Source organism: Gouania willdenowi, chromosome 14 (assembly GCF_900634775.1).
Source record: "Gouania willdenowi chromosome 14, fGouWil2.1, whole genome shotgun sequence".
NCBI lineage: Eukaryota > Metazoa > Chordata > Actinopteri > Blenniiformes > Gobiesocidae > Gouania > Gouania willdenowi.
In genome coordinates this window covers 18619941-18633735 of record NC_041057.1, presented here as the reverse complement: position 1 = coordinate 18633735, position 13795 = coordinate 18619941, and the positions used below count along the sequence as shown (strand labels likewise).

The 13795-nt window shown below is 37.2% G+C and overlaps 1 protein-coding gene across 1 annotated transcript in view; it reads right to left on the bottom strand.

Moving 5' to 3' along the window:
- ophn1 (oligophrenin 1) overlaps nt 1-13079 on the bottom strand; it is a 38127-nt gene extending 25048 nt beyond the window's left edge. The window contains exons 1-9 of the mRNA XM_028466908.1: nt 12385-13079; nt 10498-10593; nt 9880-9941; nt 9228-9299; nt 2313-2414; nt 2106-2216; nt 1853-1957; nt 1647-1776; nt 1466-1566 (exon numbers count right to left, since the gene is read on the bottom strand). Coding sequence (XP_028322709.1) covers nt 1466-1566; nt 1647-1776; nt 1853-1957; nt 2106-2216; nt 2313-2414; nt 9228-9299; nt 9880-9941; nt 10498-10593; nt 12385-12538 — 933 coding nt within the window. The 5' untranslated portion in view covers nt 12539-13079. The remainder of the gene's footprint in view (nt 1-1465; nt 1567-1646; nt 1777-1852; nt 1958-2105; nt 2217-2312; nt 2415-9227; nt 9300-9879; nt 9942-10497; nt 10594-12384) is intronic.
- Between the last annotated feature and the right edge of the window lie 716 nt (nt 13080-13795).

The following is a 13795-nucleotide window of genomic DNA, read 5'->3' as shown; positions in this document are numbered from 1 at the left end:
AAAAAGACCAAATAGCAGTGGATTAAATTAAAAATGAAGACTCTCTTGGATGATAAAACCACCATGGATAGAGGTTCAAAGGGACTTGAAAACAAAGGAGAACACTGAGCCTATAAGTTAAGGTAAGATCCGTTCAATTTCTGGATCAATATATATCGTTCTGCTTTTGTGTAGCTCGTCTTTGTGCACATTAATGTAAGTGTAAAGAGATGTTTTTAATGTGTGAGATGTTTTTAGAACAGTAAAGAGTCTGTTAATTTAAACTGTGTGTGTGTGTGTGAGAGAGAGAGAGAGAGAGAGAGAGAGAGAGAGAGAGAGAGAGAGAGAGAGAGAAAAGATTCTTTCAAGTGACAAGAACACAAACCAAATGCAAATAACTTCATCATTTTTCATCAAACAAGGTAAGTACAAACACAATTTCAGGTAAGTACATTTAATTTGGTAAAAGTATGTTTTAAACTTTTTTATTAAATCAATGCAGGTAAGTAATCTATAAAATTAGGCCATTAACCAAAAGTCTACTTTTATAACCTGAAACCATTTTACTTATGTTTACTGTATATCAAATATAGATATTATAATTTCAATTTAAATTAAGAATTTCTCAACAGAAATACTTTTATATTATACTATTTTCATACATAATTTAAATATTTTCACTCTGAATTTTATTAAAGAGAAATTTCCTATATTTTAAATACTAACTTATTTTAGCCTTTAAATACATAAACAAGGTTTTAAGCAAATTTTAAACAAATTTCCTCTTCTCATGTAAACAACTTAATTAACTCAGCAAATTAATTATACAATGATGAGTTTTAACAACAATATGAACTCACCGGTAGCCCTTCAATTGGTTTCAATCCCTTTCCCGTGTGTATTGTGCAGTGCACGTTTCAGGTGTTCTCAGCTCCGTTGCGCACAGCCAAAGGTCATTTATAGTGACTTTCTCATCAGTGCGTTTGCGCTCACCTGTTGAGGTGTGCCGCGAAAAATTATGCGCGCACATGGAGCAATATGAGCGGCCGCCGGCATGCGCTTGGAGCAGCACATGCACCCAGCATTAAGCCTGGTTTATTTTTGCCTGGTTAAAAAATGACATCACTGCACACCACGCGCTCGGAGCACTCAGGCAGATCGCCGCAACAGTATGGTTGTCACAAAATCCCACGGCACATCTGGACTTGCCTCAAGGCACACCGTTTGGGAACCACTGTTGGTAAAGTCTCTAACATGTGTTTAAGTTTTCAATAACACATCCATGAAACAAAATTGCTGATTTACCTATTCAAGATAAGATAAGGTGATGCAGAAATGGTGATGAAACTAGTCAGGAATGTTAATTTGTGCACAAATTTGCTTCTCTCACAGTTTCTATACGAGACCTGTTGTGAATTGCGTGGCGAAAAACAGTTTGGGAACAACTGCCCTACATCTCTGACACGTGTGGTTTAATGTGACTCACCTGTTTGGTTGTCGTCTTCTGTTCGCAAGGTATCATCACCAGCACTTTATCCTCTTTGTGGTACTTGCAATAATATTTCACCCAACTCATACCCAAAGCCCCTGAAGGAATCAAAGACGCTGTCTGAATCCATATCACATGAAATGCAACCAATCACCTTTAATGCACTTAATCAACTTACACTTCTCCTGACAGTACAGATAACCCTCCATCGGAAGGAAGCTCTGCATTTTTTCAATCTGAGATCTGTGTTTCATTCTATTCATCAGCTCCTCTATCTCCTCACAAGTGCTCTCATAGTGATTTCTTGTCTGGAAGTCAAGACAAAGAAGTGCGTTACAGATCAATAACAATCACATTAAACCTCCATTTGATGCTACTTCTTACATTTTGCAGGCTGAGCTGCAGTTCTTGCTTGTAAGGCATGAAATCCTGGGTCATCTCCACAGTCAGGTTGTTGAGCGTTACAATACTTTGAAGGAACGCCAGCACCTGTGCAATTACGGAAACAAAGAAAGTATCGATGAGAAGAAGAACAAACAAACTGAGAGCCACACATCTGTCCTTCTGGTCAGGATTTCCTCTATTTCTGGTTATAGGCTTAAAAGAGGAAGTGTGAGAAACCACAGGGAGTGCTCACCGGCTCCACTACATCAAACTTCTTCCTGTCCTGCACCTGATGGATCTGGTAGACGTACTCCACAGATGATTCGTAGAAGTTCACGCGTTCCTTTTCCAGCAGCTCATCAGCCTAAAAACAAGGAAAATCTCTCAAGCTCTCATTCAAAAAAAATCACCTTTTCACATCAGAAGTGAAACTAATCCGGTGTCAGCGTCATCTTTTAACCTCTTGGAGTTGAGTCTCCTTCTTTTTAGAGGAAAGGTTCAGATGTTTATCGAGCTGGGAGTAATACTTCTCACTTTCCTTCTCAAACTTCTTCCTCTTCTCCTGTAGTAAAAAAAACAAAACAAAAAAGGCAAAAACTATGACATGGCCATTCAACCAGATTACTTTCAGTTCAAATTAAAGTCTTTATGGGCCTTGATGACACAGTTTGTAAATAATCAGTTGAGATAAATGACAGTTTAATGATTCATTACAATAACAGAAGGTAAGTTTTAAAATCATGTGCAACATGATGAAATATAATTATATATATATTATATTAATCATAGCATTTTTAACATATTTTTAACATAGTTAATCGACATTTTAACAATAATGGGAGATTAAAGTAAGTAAGCACTGTCTAAACCTCAAACATGTTGTTTGTTGTGCTCCTGACTGTTGAAGTGAGGGTGAGCACCATGGTGAGAGCAAAGCTGTCTGAGGCCTTCAAAAAGAAAATTGGAGCAGCCTGAGTCTGGTAAAGGACAATCCGTGTCTCCTTCATTCTCTGGTTATTCTGTTTTATAACCAAATCAAAATAACAAATAAAAGGTGTGGTTATTTTGTTTTACCAACTTAAAACCAAAACAGAAATACAGAAAATTCAAAAACCAGACAAGCAGCATTTTTCTGTTTTAAAATGAAAACTTCTGTTTGTGTGATATTTGGACATTTAAAGGAAACTAGGACAAGAGCGTCATATTTTAATCTCACCACACAGAGTGGACCCAAAGACGAGGGCAGACTTTTACTCTGCTGCGTTTGATAAAAATGATCTTGTAACATGTTGTCCACTTCACACCGATGGCAAAGAGGCATAATTTGTGTGTCAATGACGTTTCGTTAAAGAGTTATTGATGCTGGAAGTCCAAATGTGTGAACATCGTGCCAACTTTACCAAACAGTGTTACGGTCCAAGTAGTATCGAGCTAAGCTGGTGACTGACTATCGACTGTGAGGCTGGTGTGAGGAGTAGATGTTAAAACTTCTACAATTTGACACTTTTGCAAAAACAATTACAGCTTTTTTGAGGGCAGTAAAATATATATATATATATTATGCACATTATAATACCGCTAGCTACTAATGGCAGCTGTCAACACACATGGAAGTTGATCACAAGAAACAAGGAGAACAAGTAGATTAATTACAACACCTCTGGTTCCTTTAATCAAATATCATGTGCATGTGTTACGTAAAATCCTTTTCTTTAATTATTATTTATCTTATCAACAACATTTCAATTCACCGGTTCATCAGTAATGTGACTTATGCATTGCTCCTTTTGTTTCCTGGAGGAAAAGGCCCCACCCCTGTCTGTGGGTCCCCTCTGTGAGGTGAGATTAAAACATCAAGCTCTCGTCATAGTTTCCCTTTAAACATCCAAATATCACACAAACATAAGATTTAAATTTAAAACTGCTCATCTGGTTTTTGATTTTCCTGTATTTGTGTTTTGGTTATAAGTCAGTAAAACTAAATAACCACACTGTTTATGTTATTTTTATTTGGCCTTAAAACGGAATAAACAAAGAACGAAAAGTACACGGATTAAGGATTTAAAAAGATCTCAAAATATTTTGAAATCAGCCATTCCACTGTCCGGAAAATAGTCTACAAGTGGAGAGCTTTTAAAACAACAGCCAACACGCCCCAAGTCTAGTCATCAAAGCAAACTCTCCCCTGAAGCAGATGGCAATATGCTATAAAGTCTCCTAAAACCCTAAAATGTAATCACAGGACCTATAGGAGGCTCTGGCTACTGCTGATGTGAAACCTCTACAATCAGAAAGAGACTGCACAGGTTTACCTTGCATGGGAGGTGTGCAAGGAGGTTGCCTTTGCTCTCAAAAAGAAACATCAAGGCGAGACTGAAGTTAGCCAGAGAGAATGTTGACAAAAACCAGGACATCTGGAATAATGTTATTTGGACAGATGAGTCCAAAATTTAATTATTTGGACACCAGAACAGAGGACAAGTTTGGCGTAAACCAAAATACAGCATTCCAGTATAATAACCTCATACCGTCTGTGAAGCATGGAGGGTTGAGTGTCATGCTTTGCTAGAGTAGGACCTGGTCAGCTCACCACCATCCTACAATCCACCATGAATTCTACTTTGTATCAAAGGGTGCTTGAGGAACATGTGAGACCATCGGTCAGAAAATTAAAGCTGAGGCCAAACTGGACCCTGCAACATGACAATAAACCAAGGCATACCAGGAAATCCACAAAGAACTGGCTAGAAACTAAGAAATGGAGAATCCAGCGCAGATCTTGATCCCATTGAATCTATACTCACATCAACTATTTCCCCAGACCAAACCGGATTTATCCAAAACAGACACTCCTTTTCCAACCTCAGGCACCTTTTTAATGTCATCTAAAACTCTTCCACCTCCAATTCTCCCAAAGCTCTGATATCTCTGGATGCAGAAAAAGCTTTCGATAGAATACAGTGGGACTACCTGTTTTACACTTTCGAGAAATTTACCTTTAAAAAAAAAAATTATTTCCTGGATTAGGCTTCAACACCCATGGCTTCAAGTATTTTTGTCTACATCGCTCTACTCGACAGGGTTGTCCGCTGAGCCCACTACTTTTCGCCTTGGCCATCGAGTCTCTATCTGTAGCTATACGTTCTATTACCTTTACTAGTGGTGTTCAGAGATATGGTATAGAGCTGAAGGTCTCTCTTTATGCTGATGATTTGCTCTTGTACATTTCCAATCTGACTGTTTCTATTCCTGCTGCCCTTACGACTCTCACTTCATTTGGTGAAATATCAGGTTATAAATTGAATTTAAATAAAAAGCATAGCTTTATATATCTTTCCACGTCACACGTAACTATGCAGTTTTATATAAAGCCAATTTTGAGACACTTTTCACTCGTTTCCGTGAAGACTTTGAACAATGGTCTATGCTCAATGCATCTCTGTCTGCTCTAATCAATTTGGTGAAAATGAATATCCTCCCCTGGTTTTCCTATCTTTTCCAGTGCTTAGCAATTTTTCTTCCCCAGAAGATTTTCCACAAGTCAGATAGTTTGATTTTGGGAGCACATTTGGAACAAAAAGGTTGCCAGGCTAAGAAAACTGTACTTGCAAAGACCGCGTCATCTGGACGGAATGGCTTTGCCTAATTTAACGATTTTTACTACTGGTCTGCAAATATTCAAATCTTAAAATACTGGCTTGAAGTTGAGGCCCTTAATCCCACCCCGACATGGCTAGTTTTAGAAACCAAGTCTGCCTCTCCTGTATCATTGAATGCTCTAGTACATGCAACCATTCATTCATCCATTTCACCTGATAGGAACACTTGTAAGATCTGGGTTCAGTTTAAACAACACGTTGGTCTACAGTCGATATCCGTTCATGCTCCACTGGTTGCAAACCATATTTTTCCACCATACCAAACAGACAATGCTTTCCTGATTTGGTCCAATTTGGGAATTAAAAATTTTAAAGACCTTTGCATTTTTTCAGCAGCTCTCAGATTCCTTTTCGCTTACTAAACAACAGTTTTTTAGGTATTTACGGGCCCACAGTTTTGCTTGTTGCACATTTCCAGAGTGTTCCAACTTGCCCAGTGATCCTTTAGATCATTTTAATGCACCCACAGTCTCTTAATTCTATAAGATGCCTTTTATTTGGAATGAGGATCTGGGGATGAAGATACCAGACCAGCTTTGGACAGAAATACTAAACAGAGTACATAAATCTTCAATTTGTGCAAGGCATGGTCTTACTCAACGTAAGATGATACATCGTATTTATAATACAAAAGCACAAGAATGTGTCACCATTATGTGATCGATGTCAGCAGTCACCAGCTAAGTTGATTTACTCTTTTTGGCTCTGTCCTCTCTGTACATACTGGACAAATATTTTTGATCCTCTGTCGGTGGTTGTGGGGAGGCCAATTAAGTGGTGTCTCCTCAAGCGTCACTCCACAAGCCCCAAAGAGATGTTATAGCATTTACAATTCCCTTGGCTCGACGACTCATACTGATCACCTGGAAATCGAGTCGACCTCCCTCTCATACTCCCTCGATAAGAGACATTCTATATTTCATTCAACTGGAAAAGATCTGGCTTTCAACCATTGGCTTATCCAAGACATTTCGCAATATCTGGAGTCCTTTCCTTCAACATGTCCAAAGGATTACAATCCCTCAGAGTGTCCTAGACATCTAAAAATGAGGGATGTGTGACCAGGGTGGAGGTTATGGAAAATCTCAACTTTTCTTAATGTGTAATGGCTGATGTGTTCCTGTTTGTGATGTTTTTAGGATGTTTCAGTTTTTTTTTCTTCCTTTCTTTCTGTTTGGTTCTGGGGGGTTTGTATTTGTGTTTTTCAATTCTACTGTGAGATTATAATTGACTGATTATGTAAATGTTTGCAACATATCAATGTGACCGAACGTGGTCTGTTGAAAAAAACCAACAAAAAAAATGTAAATAAATATTAAATAAAAAAATAAAAAACATTTAGGAAATTAAATATACAGTATATTTATTGACTCTGGGAATATATGGAATAAGTGAAAAGTCTGAATACATATATAAAAATCTCAATATACTGTATATATGAAAGTTTGAAAATAAATAAGAAAAGTTTGAATTAACATAAATATATATATACATATATATATATCATTTTTTTAGGGTTGCAAAATTATGCAAATTTGTATAGTTGGAAACTTTCCATGAACATTCATGGGAATAATAAATAGGCCCTTAACAGAGATGTTAAATATTGTAGGGTAAATGTATTTTAGCATCAGCTTGACTTAAACAACCAGATTTCATGCAAGTATACTAGTGGTGGGCGATATGAGAAAAATATCATGTCACGATTTTTTCTTTGTGAAATCACGATCTTGATTTTATCATGATTTTTTTCATTCAAATCATTTAGACTATTTTAAAGTTATTTACCAATAAAACAAACCAAATCACCTACTTCAAATCATTGCCCTAAATGGAAAAAAGGAATTAAAGATAATTTAGGACAAGGTCATTATCAATTCTTTTTTTTTTTTTAATTGTATGTAAGCAATTCATCAGACTAGTTCCTAGTATAATTAACATCAAACAAAAAGACTGACAAGTTATTTTAGTCACACACAGTCTAAACTTTGTTTAACTAAAGTGGTGTAGCATTAGCATTGGCAACACTTGCTGCATAACTACATATCAGTCTAGTGATTTCTATTTGTTATTGAGGTAACATATTAATAAAATCACAGTGCTTTTCAAACTCATTTCACACAGTTAATAATATCCTTTACAAGATAAAACGTACTGCTTTGGTTACATTGGGCCTGGGTGATATGGACTAATATTCATATCTCTATATTTTCCTCAAAATGGCAATAGGTGAAATAAACTCCATTTATTTATTTATTTTTTCAATAGTTTTACAAGAAAAACAATAATGGGTCAAAGTCAGTGGAGAAAAATGCCACAAAGACCCTTTTATTAATCACTAGCAGCACAATTTCAACATTTTGTGTCACTTTTGACTTTTTCCTTCATTAAGGCTCAAATGTGATTAAATGATGTAGTGTTGCTTTTTTCAGGGCAGCTCTGTTTGAAAGTAAATCACATTCAGGACACTGTCCCTTTAAGAATATGGAAACAGCCCCGTAAACTACAGCAGCAGCAGCAGCTCTCTGCTACAGCGCAGCGACAGAGCGTTAGTTAGAGAAGAGAAACACATGCAGTGTTTTCTCAAACATATTTCAGTGCTTCAACACTCAGAACTGATGGAGTTTAACAGACAGACTGACATCTGTACTGAACCTCTGACAGACAGTCGCTAACACGGAGGAAGCAGCACAGCTAACTCTGTGTCCGTGCACTGGAGGGGAGCGGAGCGTACTTCTGCCCCGTTGAAGCACTTAATAGATCTGTAATGCTGACTAGCAAATGGTGTGATTTGGCAGAGGAAAAAAACCATTGAATGTGCTGTGTAAGGACCACAGACGCAGACACGGCACCGCAAGGGTTAAAATGTGAACTGCAGACGGTTCTACGATCTCCTAATATCGTCAGATCACACACCCTTAAAGTATACTTGTGAATTGTAATTTTAAAAAAAAAAACTGCACTGTTTGTGCAGGAATTATTGGTGTCAGTGCCGCTATTTATGCCATCGATATTTTCAATGATACAGGTATTTAGTTTTTCCCCCCTTTTTTATGTTTAAGATCATATTACTTCCTGCAAGTCCTAAAAAACAAGAATACAATTGTAAAGTTCTACTTACAAATAAATCTGTTGAAATGTTTTTTTTTATTGTATTATTTCACAACTATGCTATTTTTTATGTTTGGATATGAGAGTTATTTAAAAATAGTAAATACTCCCAAATTCTAGTTAATTGCAATAAATAATTGCTTAAATTCTCGTGGAAATTCGCCAGAAATTTTCTGGCCCTATCTAAACACAAAATCCCGTATTAACCAGGCAGATTAAAACATTTTATTTACAAAAATGAATTTTAAACACACAAAACCTTGGATAAAAATAAGCAAAACAGCATGAACCTTATATCAAGTAAACAAATCAACGAAATATCATTGTGACGAGTAATGATCACCTGTAAAATACAGTAACATGACCTGTTATCAGATGGATCTAAACCACTACAGATTACCCATCACACTATGTTAGAGGTTTACAATGCTGCCTCAGGCCTGAAGAGAAGTGGATTCAAGCCACAGTCTTTCTGTGTGTTCTGTCCTTCAAAACTAGTGTCTGTAATGTGACTTTAAAGGTGAACATGTGTGGTGGCTTTGGCCATTGAAAGAACTTGTACCCTGCTGTGTGACTTTAGCTTTAACATTGTCTTTACCACCGACCTTTGTCGCTCCGAGTTGCTCTTTTCTGAACTTCTCCAAGGGCTTGATGAGCAGATCAGAAGCATTCTGAACCTGAATGAGAACAGAGCATCTCTCACTACATTGAAATCCAGCAAGATCATGGTCTATGATGCATCATAACTCAAAAACATCAACGTTTTCAGGTATAAGACAGCAAAGGAGAAAACTCATACCCTTAAAATTAGCTGTGTAAAACATTTGACTTTCATCCGCTTAAGGCCCTCAAATAATCCACCTGACAGCTTTTGTCCGTAGGTGGAAATTCCAGTCTAACTGGAAATTAAGAATTGTTTCCTATGTTGTCACAAGTTTCTTGATGACGTTAAAGATTTAAGACTTCAGACCCGACTCAATGTGTGTGCACCAACATACAGCAACAAACAAGCTAATATGAATCAATAGACAAAAAGGGAAACAAGACAATAAATAAAGGAAGTGACACAATAACATTCACCAACATGGCTTAAGGCAGACATGATATTTACACAATCAGCAACTCTGCCTGTGGTTACTGCTTACATCAGCTAAAAACAGAGTTAGATGTTATGAGGTGAAATTGTTTCAGAGTATAATATCATAAACGAAAAACAGGAAGAATGTGGGGAGAGCCTTGAGGAAACTGGTAACTTACCAGCATCATCCTGTCATGCTCCACTTCCTGAAGGAGTCCAGAAAACTCCTGAAATGACTGGGCTGCGGAGTAAAACACAAACACACAAAGACAATGACTCTCTGAGGCAGGAAATTAATCAAAAATAAGAAAAAATACCAACTACTTTTATATACTTGTAGGCCCTTTTATTCATATACTGTTTGCATGTGTTTTCTATTCAGGTATCATTAAGCTCCAAGGCGTGTTTAATCAGCAAAAACCAGTTGCCAGAAGAAAGGAAAAGATTGGTTTTGCAAATGCATAAGAGTTTAATAATGTTGGGACATTTGTCTTCTTTGTGACCCAGTCAACATTAAGCATGTGTTTGAGTGTGCAAATAATTTAGTGTTGGCACTAAAAACCCTGTAACAAACAATGTAATATACTGTATATAGTCTATTCTAGTCACTATTTTTATGAGCTTTTTTATTACTTCAGTCAATATTAAGTACTGCCTAGTTAAGACCAGTCATTTTTTCTGCACAGGATTAATGTGAACCATCATAGATCATGGTTAGACTCAGATCAGCCTGTATACTGCTTCTGCAAGGTCTCACCCAGAGGTTTTAAAGCAGAAAACACCATAAATTGACCTACCAATGTTGATTTCATCATCTGTCAGGGAGTCTCCAATGAAGTCGAACTGAAACACACCGAGTGTCTGTGAAAACTTCTGCACTGCCACGGAATAAGCTGTCAAGAAACAAGAAGAAGACCATTTCAAGGGATTTGATGCCATCCATTATCATCACACTATATAATACGGTAGTAGAACTGCTCAGAGGACACGGGGTGATCATAAAATGAGTGGGTCATCATCCTCGGACACTGGTTAGAATTCCAACACAAAGATATTTTGTATTTTGGGGTGAAAATCAGGTCACGCTGCAGACTGAGTGTAGAACAAAACTAACAGTGTTCCCTCTGTGGTGGGTGCCACGCAGACTCAGATGCTCTACACATGTCTAGTGTTGTGTGCTGATGTCACAGAGTGGATGATCCCACGCATCAGCACCAAGCAGCAGCAGCAGCAGCAGCAGCAGCAGCAGCAGCAGCACACACCAGGGTTGGAGTCAATAACATTTTTCAATTACAATCATCCATGTTCAATTACAATTAAATTATGATTGCGGTGACCAGCATTTTTTCCCCAATCACAATTAAAATGATTAATTTTCTCCTGAAAGTAAATTACATTTACATTCTCAATTACTAAAGTTCAATTACAATTACTCACAATTACTGAACCTTTAATAAAAAAATTTAAAAAACCCATAAAACGTAACCTTCCTCTTGTGTTAGTAGGCCAGCAGCCCAGATGACCTACCATGCATCCCATGATGATGTTTTTATTATGACCCTAAAAACACTGTTTATTGCTATTGTGATCAATGAAGCCAAAACTGATCTTTCTTGAAGCTACTTCTGTATCCAGAAAAAATGCAAACCAAGGTTGTTATATATCAAATTAAAGCTTAATACTACCTCAACAATGTGCTGGTTTCAAATGTTTGGCACAAACCTTGGCTGATATCAAAATAATCCACATCAACACAGTTACAGTATTCTATTCAAGGCACAACATCTCTACACACACACACATTCTCTGTGCTGTCTTATTTGTCGTACACTCAACATACCAGAATGATGTTTATTTTCCAGAATTGAGGCTTAGAAGACCAATTTCTAGATACAAACTACATGAAGATAATAGCTTTATGTTAGCATCTCTAATGATAATCAGCTGTAGAATACACTAAATATTATATCTATCATATCATACTATCTATTAGGCCTCATAATCAATGAAAATATAGGTATTACTATTTTTGATGTGGGCATCTGAGCTTTTTTTTTTTCTTATCAGTATACCTAGATTTACATTTAATAAAAAAAAAAAAAAAAAAGTTAAAATGATACTGAAAGGTAGTGAAAAAACTTGATCTGAATTTAACATATTCTAATAATTGTTAACTACATATATGTAAGCCATGGAACTGTAACATGGTTCACCAGGTTTGTTTGTGATTAAATTGTAGCTATAGATATAATTTCCGGTCCACTTGCAAAGTAAATGATCTGGACTCAACTCCAATTCAATAATGATTATGATTACAACAGCAACAGATGTTTTCATTTACAATTGTAATTACGCCACAATTGTAATTATTTAATCAATTATGAGACCCTGGCTCTCTCTCTCACACACGCACACACACACACACACACACACACACACACACACACACACACACACACACACACACACACACACACACACACACGCGCACACACACGCGCGCACACAGGTGGAGGAGAGACTGTGGACAGCTGTGGTTACTATGGTAACCTACACATCTGGTCCACTGGTCCTCAAGGTCAGCCTGTCTCTTCACTACTAAATCAAACCACATGAAACATGTGAAGGGCAGCTGATATGACGTCACATCACATCACAGTAACATGTTGCTATGCATTTCTCACCCTTGATGGCGTTGATCACACTGTTGCCATCTTTGATCACCTCTTTGAGGAACTTGCTTGTCCTCTCCAGCTCCTGCTCGTAGCACTTCAGGTTCTCTCTGAAGTCTGGACTGTCCAGGTAGCAGTCGCTAAACTCCAAAGTGGGGTGACCCATGTCCAGGGACCAGGACCAAGCAGAGCTAGCAGTGAATGAGGCTGTTTCTATTCTACCGCACACGGTGCATTAAAGCAGGAATGAAACGACTCCTCCACGTTCTCTGCTCACAGTCAGCGCAGCACAAACCATGGTGGCCCGGGGAGCCTGCTGGAGAAACACCGAGGAAACCACTCCACAGCACGGACTCACCGACCCTCTGTGTCCTGCCTGAGATAATGTTTACCATGTAGTAGACACTACTACTGTCCTGCTCCTCTTTGTTACTTTCTTCTCGTTTCACAGCCAGGAGAAGAAGAGTGGCTAGAGATCCCTGCGGACGCGTTGCTTTTCAAAATAAAGCACACTCGGTCTGTTCTTTAGCCTCAATAAACCCAATATATATCCATATAATTACCCTGAAAACTATATATGCACCTACTGGAGATGTAAAAACTATGTTATTTCAATTTTAAAACCCCACAACGTCACTAATTATCAAATAACAGTAGAAAGGGACGCGGTCAGCTAGCAAGCACCTAAAAGAAAAAAACTTCTCAGTTTCCACACCCAGGAAGTTCTTAAAGGGGCCGCTACACATATATAGAGATAGATAGATAGATAGATAGATAGATAGATAGATAGATAGATAGATAGATAGATAGATAGATAGATAGATAGATATTGATTTTTTTTTACTTCACAAAGAATGACAAAAATTTCAAAAAATGTAAACGCATTATCATTTATTAATTTATTATATTTATTATTTATTATTATTAATTTTATATATATGTATATATATATATATTGTAGATATGTAAAGGGAATTAATTTATATTCATTATCAGAAATTTAAGAAGGCCTTTGATATTTATTTCAAATACTTTTGATATAAAGGTACCCATGGCATTAATAGTGAAGGCAGCTGTTTAAAAAACACGGAAATGTTTTTGAATTTCACAGTTGCTACTTTAAAATGTCCTGAGGGCTGTTTTTCATCAGCATGTGACTGGGTGTGTTTTCCTAACATTGTTTATTGCACAGGTTGCCTCTGTATCTGTTAGGCTCAGGACTCATTTACTGTATATCACACATGCATTACTGAAAACCTAGTTTGTTTCTATAATCACAGTGACTGAGAGAAGCATTTGTTGTATATATGTATGTCAACTGTTTCATTCTGAGCTGATTTGTCATTCCTACATTCACAACAATATTTGGGATGAGTATTGGCAAGGATGTTGCAATGTGATATGTATCACGATACTTTGGTCA